The 15546-nt window shown below is 41.9% G+C and overlaps 2 protein-coding genes across 2 annotated transcripts; one reads left to right on the top strand and one right to left on the bottom strand.

Moving 5' to 3' along the window:
* Window positions 1-5302: 5302 nt before the first annotated feature.
* On the bottom strand, window positions 5303-6994 carry LOC138368485 (uncharacterized). Its single transcript, XM_069331004.1, has 2 exons — window positions 6912-6994; window positions 5303-5678 (listed from the first exon to the last, which is right to left on the bottom strand). The coding sequence occupies exons 1-2, from the start codon at window positions 6992-6994 to the stop codon at window positions 5303-5305; spliced, it is 459 nt and encodes a 152-aa protein (XP_069187105.1).
* A 380-nt stretch (window positions 6995-7374) lies between these two features.
* On the top strand, window positions 7375-12557 carry LOC138368484 (autotransporter adhesin BpaC-like). Its single transcript, XM_069331003.1, has 4 exons — window positions 7375-7414; window positions 10341-10523; window positions 10739-11026; window positions 11905-12557. Exons 1-4 carry the CDS (start codon window positions 7375-7377, stop codon window positions 12555-12557), a joined length of 1164 nt encoding a protein of 387 aa, XP_069187104.1.
* The last annotated feature ends 2989 nt before the right edge of the window (window positions 12558-15546 follow it).

Here is a 15546-nt window from a genome sequence, read left to right as displayed (position 1 = left end):
TATATGCTTGATTTACCTGTTTGTGGGAACCTTGCATTTGTATCTGTTGCAATCATGTCCGATGGATGTTATTCGTCGAGTTTGTACGTTCCAGGGGTTCTGTTTCATTGAAATGTAGGGAAGTATATGAGGTTTTGGGTGGTCGCATGGCCAACAGGGCAGTAAAATTATTCCCATTCCTTGATTGGAAATGGGAATAATTTTAATTCTTCCTCTAAATAATTTTGCTTTTATGTTTACACTGCAGGTCCGTGGAAAGTTAATTATTTGTTAGTAATGAAACGTTATTTATTTCTGGCTTGCTTCGTTACCTGTGTAGTGTACATTTCTCTGTCCGCGGGGCTGGGCTGTGCTGGGTTACGAGCCACGTGTTGGGTGCGTCCTTGTTCTGTGCACGTGTGTGCTTGTGTATTTATGCTCTGTGCTTCCTTATGATTTTGTTAGCGTGTATAGTGTGCGTGGTTTAGGGTACAGAGCTATGAGTTGTTCTGTTGTGTTTAATAATATCAATGCGCTTGGTGTAACTGCAAATAATGTGTTTCCTCTGTGGTGTGGTGTTTGTGGTTTAATTTCCTTGTGTGTATATAATCTATTTGTAGTTTTATAACAAAGAAAGAAAAAGTAACTCTTTGTCTGCAAAAAAGTGTACGTTTCTGCCCATTCCAACATTGGCCCATTATTTTCCGCCAAGTATTCTATGTATTCTTCGTAGCTCTGGGTGTACTCATGTCGGAAGACCTTACCTTTAAAGAACACAATAAAGTAGCCGTCACAACTGCAAGAAAATGACAGGTTGGATAACAAGAACTTTTCACACTAGAGATGCTATACCGATGATGATACTTTTCAAAACGCTTGTGCTCTCTAGAGTGGAGTACTGCTGCACAATGACAATGAAATTGCTGATCTGGAGAGCGTGCAGAGATCCTTTACTGCTAGAATCCACTCAGTAAAACATCTAAACTATTGGGACCGACTAAAGAGCCTAAATCTGTACTCCCTCTAGCGCAGGCGGGAGAGATACATAATAATTTACACGTGGAAAATATTAGAGGGGCTGGTCCCAAACCTGCACACAGAAATAACATCACATGAGACCAGAAGACATGGCAGGATGTGCAGAATACCCCCGTTGAAAAGCAGAGGTGCAACCGGTACTCTGAGAGAGAACTCTATCAACATCAGAGGCCCGAGACTGTTCAACACGCTTCCGCTACACGTAAGGGGCATAACTGGCCGACCCCTCACAGTGTTCAAGAGAGAACTGGATAAGCATCTCCAAAGGATGCCTGATCAACCAGGCTGTGACTCATACGTCAGGCTGCGAGCAGCTGCGTCCAACAGCCTGGTTGATCAGTCCAGCAACCAGGAGGCCTGGTCGACGACCGGGCCGCGGGGACGCTAAGCCCCGGAAGCACCTCAAGGTAACCTCAAGGTAGGTAAGGTAACCTCCTAGGGCGTTCATATATTAGATGATGACATCTCTCTGAATATGCACTGGTTGTGTTACTACTGGTGCTTGATAACTGTATTTGCCACGTCATTGATGATACATCTCTCTGAATATGCACTGGTTGTGTTACTACTGGTGCTTGATAACTGTATTTGCCACGTCATTGATGATACATCTCTCTGAATATGCACTGGTTGTGTTACTACTGGTGCTTGATAACTGTATTTGCCACGTCATTGTATGTATCATAAAGTTTGAAATACTGTTTCTCTCTGTAAAGGAGCACAGCAATGTAAAGTCTAGAATTTAAGGGATTTTCGAGAATAAAATTATAGGCATTTGATATTTGAAGTAATTTTGACTCTCGCCATATAAGACCCATGTCTCATCGAAACATAATATCACTATAACACATTCAACATAATTTACTCGTTCACATTTCAAATGTGTGCGTGGCAGACACATGTATCCAACATGAAATGATATGTACCAACAATAATAATTATAAACTAATCTTGCCAGCATTATTTTTTAATTAGTATTACAACTACGTCCCTCGCAGCAACACACCTGTGTTGCAATATTGTGGAATGCAAGTACACTGTGAGTGAGTGAGTGTTCTCTCAGAGCCGTTCCTCATTGCTTACATGACAAGAACGAGTGCTTGCAGGTGGCAACTCCGTTATTTGGTACCCAGAGTTGCCCAAGTTTGTAATCAAAGCACTCGGTACAACGGAAGGAGTGCATTGAGGTTAACAGTTGTTACCTGGGTCACCTGAGTCACCTCCAATGCAGAATGCAGAACTCTGGAATGCAGATGTAACCTACTACCCTGTTACGTACCTCTATAAGATACGTAATTAAATAAATTAAATTGTACTTATATATGCAGTGCGTGTAATATGATTGTATATTTCATTACATAACCATACATAAATTTGAATCACTTGCATGTGATTTATTGTGTTATATATGTCTTTGGTGGTATAGTGATATATTATATGGGGAATAGGCCCAACTATATCCACCCGTGGGAATCGTTATTTTTCTTTGTTTGCTCACGGTTGATTTCGTGGGAAAGTGGTTTCATAATGACCATCAGTAGGAAACACTGATGGGAATTCTAATTGTTTGAACATTAGGGGGCAACTCCCCGTGAGAGACTTTTAGTTCCTGGTGGCTGGGGGGTGGGGGGCGTTACCAACATTTCCCTCCGTTTGTTTTAATTTAATTACTGCATGTATTTATAATTACATTATCTCTATTATGCATGTTAATCTAACCATTTAGTAAGTTAGTTAAGAATTACCCTTGTCACATATTATTGCTCCATGTAAGCTAAATTAATACTATGTAAGTTTGGCAATTTTTCGCGGGGCAGAATCAATGATTTTGACTCCTGCAGATAAAGTAGTCAGTAGCTGATATGGGGCAGGAGAGTTTACATCTGGTGGAGTTAAGTTGTACATTTTTGTTCTGTCATAACCATAACTAGAATAATCTGTTATATTCATTTCTGGGAGAAACAGTAATATTTTAATTTGATATATTTGTGATCTAGTGACATTCTGTTCTTACATATTGAAAATATATATATATATATATAATATATAATATATATATATATATAATATATATATATATATATATATATATATATATATATATATATATATATATATATATATATATATATATATATATATATATATATATATATATATATATATATATAAGATTTATATGTATATTTCTTCATTCCTAAAAGAGAAATTTTATCAAGTTGCTTTGTACTTATCATGGGTTACACTGGTTACTCTTGAGAACAGCAGTTTGTAGTAGCCCTAGATAATTAAGGTCCATGCTGTTGTTAGGGTTTCGAGCCGTAACGTACGATAGGTAACATACCCAACCAGTGGGGTAGTTTTGGCTGTAGAGTGGTAGTTGGGGTGGGGGGGGGGGTGAGAAAGACATCTCCCCTCACCAAACTGTTGGGAGCACTGACCACAAAATCCCCCAAACCCCCCACCTGGAACAACGAGGCCCTATTGGAGAGCCGGTGACGCCAGAAACATTTTCGCCAGCAAGGACTCGTACCGCGTCGAATCAAAACAGGAGGCCAGGATTTGGCGGGAGATACCTATGGCTCTGATTGGCTAAGAACGAATGACGTCACGGCGCCTTGGCGTTTGCCTGAGGGGACATGTGCCGGCATTCGGGTCAGGACATTCAGGGAGACAGCAGGCACCTTCAGGATCTCAAATGAAGGCCTCTATTTGCCCTTGTCCTGAGGTATAATTATCTTCACTCCAGGAATTATTCCAGGCACCGGATCGCTGAAATATTGCTCATGTTCAGAGGATAAGGTTTCCATCAAGATGAACGATTAACGACACTAAACGACGGTTCCGGAGACGCTGGGACCACGTGAGTCATACCAAGGACTGGCAGTGTTAACAACGCCTGTCAGTGGGTCACGTGCAACATTCAGGAAGGAATCGTTAGTTAAGCAGCTTTTGGGAAGACTGTATATTGCATGAGCTTGTCTATTAATTAAGTCAGTGGTAAGACAGTCAGTGTCAGTCTGATTGGGAGTGATTGCCGAATCATCTGTGGGGCAGTCAGGTGTGGAATATCCCCAAAGTGTGTATAGCTTTGGACATAACGAGATTGTGGTATTTCGCGGGTGAGTGTGTAGTGAGGGAGTGTAGTATCTCCTGCTTGAGATCTTGCTCTTGTTCTCAGGATGGGCTGAGGCAGCTTGTGTTCTTGTGTGTGTACACGCCGCGCACCACCAGTATAGAAAACGGGGGACCCTGAGAAGCTCTGTGGATCAGTGTGTAACCAGTATAAAAAACGGGACACAGTAACAGGGGGTACCCCAGCATTACAAGTTGAGTGATCAAGGAGGGTTCAATTATACCTCCGTGATGAGACTGTGAGAGTTTGGTGCATCTAAACTGGAGCTCTGAGGGTCGAGTCTGAGGACGTGATCAAGCTCACGATTTGTGGATCACCAATAACCTGGATTTATCATCTGATAGCTGGAGGTTGAACTTTATCTCGCATTGACTGATTCAATGCCAGGTTCCCTCGCTATAAGTCTCCAGTCTACCTGTCCCGTCGATAATTATCCCCAGCAGCAGCGGTGGTGTGAAAGAAGTGTATCAGGGTGCGAGAACTCTATGTAAGTAAAAACATCTTTGCCCCGGGTTCTTGTAATTGTGCGCAATCACTTGGTGGTAAAGTAAACCACTCAATCACAGATTTATTAGAGTGTGCTCACAACGAGACCTCTGTGTCGTAGTCCAAAGAGATTGTGGGAGTGTTAATCTGTTTAGTGACAGCCTTTAACCTTCCTTGACCTGTCACTAGTGAGAATGACAGGTGACTGTTGTGTGTGTGTACATGTGATTTATAAACATATGGAGATTAGGCTGTCATCGTAGGTGACAGTGTATTTGGTTGATTGAATTGATGTCCGTGTGACACTGTGGTTCTATATCTTTACAGAGATCCAGTAAGTGGAGTAAATCATTGACTGATTATTCATTGGATTATTTTGTTCGTGTGACATATGTTGTTTCTCATTTATGTATGTTGGTGTATTGCATTGTGGTGTAGAGTGATACCCCGTGTTAGTGGTCTCTCTGGGGACACCAGATAATTAATCCCTCAGGTTAATTATTTAAGCCATCTAACGTATTTGGTGAAGTCAGTAATGTATTAGTAAAGTCATTATTGTAATTGATTGCTAGCTGTCAGTTTGACAGTGTATTTAGTTGTTAATTGATTGTTTCGTCTGATGTGATGAACAATAATTTAACGTATTGAAGTGATTGCTAATTGTCAGTGTGACAGTGTATTAGCATTACTCTTTGATTGACCACTGTAGGATGGGGAGTCACTAGCATTACTCTTTGATTGACCACTGTAGGATGGGGAGTCACTAGCATTATTCTTTGATTGACCACTGTAGGATGGGGAGTCACTAGCATTACTCTTTGATTGACCACTGTAGGATGGGGAGTCACTAGCATTACTCTTTGATTGACCACTGTAGGATGGGGAGCCACTAGCATTACTCTTTGATTGACCACTGTAGGATGGGGAGTCACTAGCATTACTCTTTGATTGACCACTGTAGGATGGGGAGTCACTAGCATTACTCTTTGATTGACCACTGTAGGATGGGGAGTCACTAGCATTACTCTTTGATTGACCACTGTGGGCAGTGTGTTATTAACATAAGTGATAGTATGCCTAGGAAATATTGAGTGTTGTAGCAACTGTAGTGGTTGCTGTATGTCCTTGTGATATTATTGTGCCATTTCATGTTATGTTTTGGTGTTAATTTGGCAGGAGTGTACACGAACTGTTTCAGGTTAGTTCATTGTTGTTGATAAGTTGTCCAGTGGGTCGAGACTTTGTGTCTATACACCTGTCAGGTGGTGGGTCAGGAGACCTACTGCTAAGTGGTGTTTGACAGATTTGAAGTGACACTCTTGGTTTAACGTAAAGTGTAGGGCTGTGTATTAGACAATAAGTTTATTGAATAAATTGTTATACTGTTTACTCAGGCCTTTACGTCATTCCTCATTCTGCAGTTTTGTTTCTATTCATTACAATACTTACCAATTGTCCTCAAGTGGCACTTGAGCTGGTCCAGGCTCCAGTCCCTAACCCCAAACACCGAATACTTATTCGGTGTGAAAACCCGTCATCTACCTGCTATGCTCGCTGTAAGCGAGATGCAGAAAGAACGACCTAGTAAGAGAAGGTCTTGTAGGGCATTGTTGAGGGGAAGACCACCTTGGTCTTCATCCTTCTCTTGTACTACTAGATTGTTGGCAGTTGCTCTCGCCTATCTCTCTCCTTGCGGATTGCTCATTCAACACATCTGGAATCCCTGCATGGAGCTTATGTGTGTGTTTCAGGTCAACCCGGAATTTAATCTCACATCTGGTTTAACCAGGGGCTAAGGCACTTAACAGTAAAAATAAAGTCTCCCATATCCAGGTGGAAAGCATATTCTCACATCTGGCGTCCAACGTGAGACTTGATAAAACAAGCTCCATTCGATGCCAGATGGAGAAATGGATATTCTCATATACACGTCTGTACCATAACATTACTTACACAGCTGAGCTTAATCGTCGTTGGATATTTAATTTTTTTCTTTATTATGTACCCCATACCCATCCCGTTGGGCGGTGATCGAAAGGGTTACAGAGGCATGTAATCGATTCAGGAACTGAACCCCACAGTTCATTTAGCTAAGCAAGTGACAATCTTTTGAAGCTACTTACACATTTGTGTTAACGTTACATACAGTTGTACATAGATATATAATCATTTTCACAAATACAAATACATATTCATATCAATAATCTTTTTATTTCACAAGTGATTCAACAAGAGGCTCACCTCAGTCCCTATACAAGGCAAGTCTGCTAACCTTATTGGATGACCCATTGACGTGCGGTTCTTCCTGTACGATAATAGAACGATAATAGATGGAGTAGTTGGTGTGAAATTCATTTTGCCTCAAGTCTACGAGATTTAGTTGATGTTCCCGGAATATTACTGCCCTCAAGATGCTCAAAGGCAGTCCAAGATAAAAATGAATTCCCTCTTTATGAGCAAAAGTTTTGATTAACTTATCAATTCTATCATGCATTCGGACACCAATATGGGAAGCAATCTACAGGAGACAAACTCTGACTCCCTCATTGATTATTACATTATATCTGTGTCTAGCTTCAGATATAGCATGATATATCAAGCATGTCGTTGGAAATGGAAAATGAAAAATTAATTTTCGTATCAACACTACGAAGTGGAACCGTTGAGAGATAAGGTAAGAATACCTTCGGAGGTGACAAACCACACGAGAACATTCTAAGAGTTCAGGTCTTAGAATGTTCTTAGAAGCTCAGTTAATTCGTTTAGGAGATCTTGGTAAGAAGACACATGTGGAAGCCATATGGGATTTCAGAATGTTTAAGAGTAGAGTACGTCCGAGTGCTTGTGAAATAGCCATTTTTTCTGTCGTCATATAGCTAGGAGAGACGTGGATTCTATTTAACAATGATTATTTATAAGCAACTTTTCATATGGTAAGGTATCATTTGGAGACTGAAGATTTCATTATTTTCTTTGCGAGTATTAATGGCCTTAATGTCATCTATATAAATAAAAATGGGAATGTTTGTTTGCGCAAAATCGCTAAACTCCGAAAGTTCTTCACCATTTGCTGTGAAATTTTCACACAATCTTCCATTCGCATTCAAGCAGGTTTATATATATATATATATATATATATATATATATATATATATATATATATATATATATATATATATATATATATATATATATATATATATATATATATATATACCATATTGATGTCACGTCTGTGATGGAAAAAACATGTTTTTTTTAAACTGCGTTTTTCATGTGGTTTTTCGTGTGAGAGAAATCTTCGAAACCTCTTTACCGATTGCTTTGAAATTTTGACACGACGTTGCATTCGAATAGGTTCGTGTTTTTATATACCTACTATATACATGTCTTACCTGTGACAGGAAAAACATGTTTTTTTTTTTTTAAATAGTACAATCTGTTGGATGTAAGAGCAATACACGCTGTAATCTCCCAAAGTTCTTCACCGATTGCTTTGAAATTCTGACACAACGTTCAATTCGAATATGCGCATGTTTTTATACACCTACTATATAGATGCCACACCTGTGACAGATAAAAACATGTTTTTTTCAAAACCTACACCATCTGTTGCACGTATTAGCAACACACACGCAATACTAAATATATTACAAATTCCATTTCAATGTTTCTGATTGCACTGATAAATTTAATTTTCATAGATTTCGATTTATTTTAATTTTTATTGAATTATTTTGTGTGACATTGTGTTGGAATTGAGCTGTGTTGTTTACCATACCGTTCATTTCATAAGTATAAGTATCAATGCCACACCTGTGTTAGGTAAAAATATTTTTTTTAAGAAATAGCACCATCTGTTGCACGTTAGAGCCACACACGCTATACTAAATATGTTACGATTCCATTTTAATGTCTTCGATTGCATTGACAAATCAAATTTTCATACATTACGATTTATTTTCATTTAGATATAATTTTTTTTGGTGACATTGCATTGGAACTGAGCTATGTTGTTTACCATACCGTTCACTTCGCGGGTATAAGTTTAGATGCCACACCTGTTACCGGTAAAAACATGATTTAAAAAAAAACAGCGCCATCTGTTGCATGTAGGAGCAACTCACACTATACTAATTATTTTTTATTCCAATTCAATATTTCCGATTTCACTGATATTTAGAATTTTCATAGATTTTGAATTTTCAAAGATTTTGAATTATTTTCATTTTGATTTAATTATTTTGTGTGACATTGCATTGGAATTGAGCTGTGTTGTTTACCATATCGTTCATTTTGTGAGTATAGTTTATTTTGTCATTTTTGTCTTTTTTTTCATTTCGTTTTTTAATTGTTTTTCTTATATTTCAGTGATGGGAACATCAGATCATTTGATGTTCCCAATTTTCTGATGAGAACATCAGATCATTCGGGAACGTATTGGGCAAGGAAGTGGGGAATACTGGGGAGGACAAGGGGATGGGAGTGGGTGATGGTGGGGAGGACGACGAGAAAGGGGAGGGGGGTAATGAGAGGGAGGACGAGGGGACAGGGGAGGGGGTAATGGTGGAGAGGACTGGGAGACAGTTGTCAGGTTGCTGAGCCACAGCAACGCGTGGCCGGGTACAGCTAGTAGCGTATATGTCGTGACCAAAGTGTCAGATGACTCATTATACATATTTCTAGTGATATTTACCACGAGAGAATTTATTTGCATGATAATTGATGCCTAATTTTTTACAACCCATCCTCTTGTTTATAGTACCTATTGTGACCATTGTCAATAGTCACGAATTCGTACGTACTTAGCTTTTAGATACTAGTATAATGACTAGTAAGGAATTCTCTAAAAAAAATATAGCTAAAAACAAACTTAAATATTCCTAGGCCTAGTATAGCACACATATGTATCATTAGGCCTCAGATAGCGTATACTAGGCCTAGGAAGTTAAGGTTAGGTTAGTTCATTTTGTCTTTGCAATTAAAGTAAAAAATAGTTTTCCGGTTTGTCGAACTCAATAGTGCCAATTTCTACTTTCTAAGTTCGTTGTACTTCGGTATATACTATGGTCCTCATCGTTACTATAAGTACTACCAAAACAGGAGGATGGTTGAGGCTTTTTCAATGTAACTAGAAGTCACACCAGATTTTCATTGCCAGATGCACATAAATCTACTAATCATTTTTATTAATGTGAATATTTTGTATGCTGTTACATTTAGTAAATATTGATAGAAGTCATACAAAATATGTTCGTTAAAGAACCAAGACACAAAAATTGCACTATTGTTCAGCAGTGTTCATGTGTTCGACTGATATTCGTGGAGGATGATCCATTATTACCATTGTTCACATTCTTCGTCAAGAAAATCCTCACAGTTCCTGGCAACGTACGACTCTGAGCAACTCTGTATACGTTTAAGACGCTTCTAGATTTACAGCAGAGAGGTAAGTCAAGCAGAGCTAGCCTGAGTATCGCTGATTCTCCAAGTCTAGAGAACACAAATAAAGCTGAGATTGGATCAATTGCTGCCGCTTCACAGGAGGAGCTCCGGTACCAAGCTCTCGCGAGTCAAGCCTAGCCCCGGGCCGGGCTTGGGGAGTATAAGAACTCCCAGAACCACGTCCAGGAACAATCCAGCGCGAACTGCTAATACTGATGGTGATTCTATTGGTTCAGAAGTTGAAGCTGTCGGACAGAGAATGTAGCTGTCGGTACAGAGAGTGAGGCTGTCGGTACAGAGAGTGAGGCTGTCGGCACAGAGAAGGAGGCTGTCGGCGCAGAGAGGGAGACTGTCGGTACAGAGAGTGAAGCTGTCGGCACAGAGAGTGAAGCTGTCGGCACAGAGAGTGAGGCTGTCGGCACTAAGAAGGAGGCTGTCGGTACAGAGAGTGAAGCTGTCGGACAGAGTGTGAGGCAGTCGGTACAGAGAGTGAGGCTGTCGGCACTAAGAGGGAGGCTGTCGGTACAAAGAGTGAAGCTGTCTGTACAGAGAGGGGGGCTGTCGGCACTAAGAGGGAAGCTGTCGGTACAGAGAGTGAAGCTGTCGGTACAGAGAGTGAGGCTGTCGGTACAAAGAGTGAAGCTGTCTGTACAGAGAGGGAGGCTGTCGGCACTAAGAGGGAAGCTGTCGGTACAGAAAGTGAAGCTGTCGGTAATGAGAGTGAAGCTGTCGGTACAGAGAGTGAGGCTGTCGGTACAAAGAGTGAAGCTGTCTGTACAAAGAGGGAGGCTGTCGGCACTAAGAGGGAAGCTGTCGGTACAGAGAGTGAAGCTGTCGGTACAGAGAGTGAAGCTGTCGGTACAGAGAGTAAGGCTGTCGGTACAGAGAATGAAGCTGTCGGCACAGAGAGTGAGACAGTCGGCAAAGAGAGTAAGGCTGTCGGTACAAAGAGTGAAGCTGTCGGACAGAGAATGACGCTGTGGGTACAGTGAGTGAAGCTGTCGGCACAGAGAGTGAGGCTGTCGGTACAGAGAGTGAAGCTGTCGGCACAGAGAGTGAGGCTGTCGGTACAGAGAGTGACGCTGTCGGTACAGAGAATGAAGCTGTCGGACAGAGAGTAAGGCTGTTGGTACAGTGAGTGAAGCTGTCGGCAAAGAGAGTGAGGCTGTCGGTACAAAGAGTGAAGCTGTCGGACAGAAAGTAAGGCTGTTGGTACAGAGAGTGAGGCTGTCGGTACAGAGTGAGGCAGTCGGCACAGAGAGTGAGGCTGTCGGCACTAAGAAGGGGGCTGTCGGTACAGAGAGTGAAGCTGTCGGACAGAGTGTGAGGCAGTCGGTGCAGAGAGTGAAGCTGTCAGTACAGAGAGTGAAGCTGTCGGTACAGAGAGTGAGGCTGTCGGCACTAAGAGGAAGGCTGTCGGTACAGAGATTGAAGCTGTCTTTAAAGAGAGTGAAGCTGTGTGTACAGAGAGGGAGGATGTCGGCACTAAGAGGGAGGCTGTCGGTACAGAGAGTGAAGCTGTCGGTACAGAGAGTGAAGCTTTCGGTACATAGAGTGAAGCTGTCAGACAGAGAATGAGGCTGTCGGTCCAGAGAGTGACGCTGTCGGTACAGAGAATGAAGCTGTCGGACAGAGAGTAAGGCTGTTGGTACAGAGAGTGAAGCTGTTGGCACAGAGAGTGAGGCTGTCGGTACAGAGAGTGAAGCTGTCGGTACATAGAGTGAAGCTGTCAGACAGAGAGTGAGGCTGTCGGTCCAGAGAGTGACGCTGTCGGTACAGAGAATGAAGCTGTCGGACAGAGAGTAAGGCTGTTGGTACAGAGAGTGAAGCTGTTGGCACAGAGAGTGAGGCTGTCGGTACAGAGAGTGAAGCTGTCGGACAGAAAGTAAGGCTGTTGGTACAGAGAGTGAGGCTGTCGGTACAGAGAGTGAAGCTGTCGGCACAGAGAGTGAGGCTGACGGCACAAAGAGTGAAGTTGTCGGTACAGAGAGTAAGGCTGTCGGTACAGAAAGTGAAGCTGTCGGTACAGAGAGGGAGGCTGTCGGCACAGAGAGTGAGGCTGTCGGTACAGAGAGTGAAGTTGTCGGTACAGAGAGTGAAGCTGTCGGTACAGAGAGGGAGGCTGTCGGCACTAAGCGGGAGGCTGTCGGTACATAGAGTGAAGCTATCGGCACAGAGAGTGAGGCTGTCGGTACAGAGAGTGAGGCTGTCGGTACAGAGAGTGAGGCTGTCGGTACAGAGAGTGAGGCTGTCGGTACAGAGAGTGAAGCTGTCGGCACAGAGAGTGAAGCTGTCGGTACAGAGTGAGGCTGTCGGTACAGAGAGTGAAGCTATCTTCACAGAGGGTGAGGCTGTCGGTAAAGAGAGTGAAGCTATCGGCACAGAGAGTGAAGCTGTCGGTACAGAGAGTGAAGCTGTCGGTACAGAGAGTGAAGCTGTCGGTACAGAGAGTGAAGCTATCGGTACAGAGTGAAGCTGTCTGTACGGAGGAAAGGTGAAGGACTGGGGGGGGGGGAAGGGGGGCTGAGGGGTGCGGACAGGGAATGAACCCTAGACGATGAGGTATCCTGAGATTGTGGTAATAAATATCCTGGATAAACAGATCAAATCCGCGGCATTCATCAAGCCTTTCTGGACTAACTAGCAATAACTTTGAAGGAGATTTTCTGTTAAGATTGAACTCAAACGTCCAGCATCTGTGGAGCGGCTCGTTGTCCGCCTGTTCATTAGTGGCCGGTTAATGCGTTAGCTGGCAATGAATACTCCTTGGAGCCGTATATCTCACGGCGGCTGACAAGTTGCCTTTTCTCTCCCACCAGGAATCCTCCTGAGGATTGTAATGGGCTCCGTGCGTTGTTATGGCTTCTTGCTAGCAAATTATTGGGCAGAGTTGGGGAGCTATGTTGTTGTTGTTTTAACTCGAGTATATATATATATATATTATATATATATATATATATATATATATATATATATATATATATATATATATATATATATATATATATATATATATATATATATATATATATATATACCAGAACCTTTGATATCAAAGAATTACTCTCCTAAAATCTGTAGCTGTTATCAAATCTGTTGAAGATAGACACGTAAAATGAATTGCACGCAGAGAACAAATTTGTTTTGTTGTTGAACGTACTCGCAACGAAAATGAAGAGAGGAGAATTTTAACGTGTTTGGTCGAGATGTTTGCATTGGAAAACGAAGCTAAAAGTTTTGTGGTCATGGAATATAGAAGAGAAGTTTCGAGACTGCATGTCCGAATATATATATAAATGATAAGGAAAGGATTTCTGTGGGCCGCTTCAGTCTTTGCTCTCTGTATGTCAGACTTGTAGAGGCGTCCGAAACATTTGATGAGTTTTGTACTAAATCGGTGATGTTGAAGTTTTATGTTAAAACACACACGCACACATACCACATTAAGATATAAGGGAGCCGATACGTATTTTGTTAAGGTTTAACAGAATATGCTTAGAGGCAAAAGGTGAAGCAAGAGAAAGCCTATAACAGAGGTGAACCATAATATATGAACAAAAGAGAGGAATGAATATTCGTGGGGCAGCAGAGAAGCAATTTGAGGACAATGTAGCATCCAAAACCAAGCTACCACAAACCTACATGAGAAAATGTCGGTTTATTAAGAAGTGATAAGTCTACAAGAGAGAGAATAAGGCCACACAGAATGTTAATACATTTTGCAATGAACTCATTATAAGCTTCGATGAAGCTTTTTCCGCTTCTAACTGGAAATGGCGGAGGGAGGGAATTATCAGGGGAAAGGGAAAGCGCCAAGCCATTACGACTATATAGCACTTGGAAGGGATCAGAATATGGACTTGGGATGGTACTTGGGGAAATGGGGAAATCTACTTGAAATAAGAACATTGGCTATTGTAATAAATGTGTATAAGAAAGGAAGGAATGGAACGATAAATAAAGGAAAAATTCCCGACGGACAACTGGGAATAGCTGAAGAGCAGACTGAAGAGGAAGCCTTGTAGTCATTTGGAGTATTGCTAGGGTTTAACCCAACTGCTGGACAACAGTTCGAGATCTATTGCATCGTCGACAAGAACTAAAGACAAGCCGCCCTCACATCGACGACCAGTGAATGCCGAAGAGGGCCATGGTGTAGTGTAGGTTCATTTACATCTTATCATCTTAGTGTAAGTTCATTTACATCTTATCATCTTAGTGTAGGATCATTGACTGCATTCTTGTGCTGTTGGTCAACTTAGCTCAACTTTTTCGTCTTCTCCTTAGCTTTACTTCTCGTTGTCTTGCTGCTGTCAGTCTCACAGACAACTTCTGGATAGAGTTCGTAGTATATCTCATCTACGATTGTTAGATGGAGAACTTTTAAGTCGAATTCCTCCCGGTTGGCCTTAGGTTATATTTTGTATACGATCACGTCTGGCCAAGCCAGTAGTCCTCTTTGGTAAACCTCGCGGTAGTAGAGGGTGGTACTGCATCTGCCCTCTGAAGTACCAGCAACATGGCGTTATATCTCTGCTTTCGGGGCATGTAGTTCCTTGGGGGTTGAGTCTGGGTCATGAGCAGTGGTCGACTGCTCCATAATATTGTTAGCTGATTGAGGTGGTGTGTCTAACCATGCATCATCAGATGAGGTACCAAGGATAGTTGTATCTTGTTCTAGTGGTGTTGCTGCCTTTGTTTGAAAAGCTGTTAGCACTGTCTGGGTGGGTGCATTTGTCGTCGTCATCTGTGGTGTGTACTCACCCAGGTGTGCTTGTGGAGCCTGAGCTCTGGCTCTTTGGTCCCACCTCTCGGTTGGCCTTACCCGGAGGAGGGACCAACTGTCAATACACTAGTGTATAGATTCCTGAGCCTACTGGGCTCTATCATATCTACTTTTGAAATTGTGTATGGAGTCAGCCTCCAACACTTCACTGCCTAATGCATTCTATCTGTTAATTACTCTCACACTGAAAAAAGTTTTTTCTAACGCCCTTGTGGTTCATTTGGGTACTCAGTTTCCACCTGTGTCCCCTTGTGCGCTTACCACCCGTGTTAAACAGTTTATTTTTATCTACCCTGTCAGTTCCTATTAGAAATTTGTAGGTAGAGATGATGTCTCCTGGAACTCTCCTGTCTTCCAGCGACGTGAGGTGCATTTCACCCAGCCTTTCCCCGTAACTCATGCCTCTTAGTTCTGGGACTAGCCTAGTGGCATACCTCTGAACTTTTTCCTGCTTCGTCATGTGCTTGACAAGGTACTGGTTCTATTCTGGGGCTGTATACCCCAAGATTGGTCTTACATATGTGGTATACAATGTTTTGAAGGATTCCTTACACAGGTCACTGAAGGCAGTTCTGATGTTAGCCAGCCTTGCATACGCCGATGATGTTATTCTTTTGAAGTGTGCTTCAGGAGACAGGTTTGGCATGATATCAACTCCTAGATCTTTCTCTCTGTC

The sequence above is a fragment of the Procambarus clarkii genome, chromosome 25 (genome assembly GCF_040958095.1).
Source record: "Procambarus clarkii isolate CNS0578487 chromosome 25, FALCON_Pclarkii_2.0, whole genome shotgun sequence".
NCBI lineage: Eukaryota > Metazoa > Arthropoda > Malacostraca > Decapoda > Cambaridae > Procambarus > Procambarus clarkii.
This window is presented reverse-complemented; position numbering and strand designations above follow the sequence as displayed.

Excerpts from the sequence above, each read along its gene's own strand:
- LOC138368485 (XM_069331004.1), bottom strand. The coding sequence starts at position 6,994 with ATGAATTTCACACCAACTACTCCATCTATTATCGTTCTATTATCGTAC. Across the intron at positions 5,679-6,911 it reads TCAATGGGTCATCCAATAAG|TGGTCAATCAAAGAGTAATG; the intron begins GTTAGCAGACTT and ends CACTGCCCACAG.
- LOC138368484 (XM_069331003.1), top strand. The coding sequence starts at position 7,375 with ATGTTCTTAGAAGCTCAGTTAATTCGTTTAGGAGATCTTG. Across the intron at positions 10,524-10,738 it reads CACTAAGAAGGAGGCTGTCG|AGAGGGAGGCTGTCGGCACT; the intron begins GTACAGAGAGTG and ends CTGTCTGTACAG. Across the intron at positions 11,027-11,904 it reads CAAAGAGAGTAAGGCTGTCG|AGAGTGAAGCTGTTGGCACA; the intron begins GTACAAAGAGTG and ends CTGTTGGTACAG.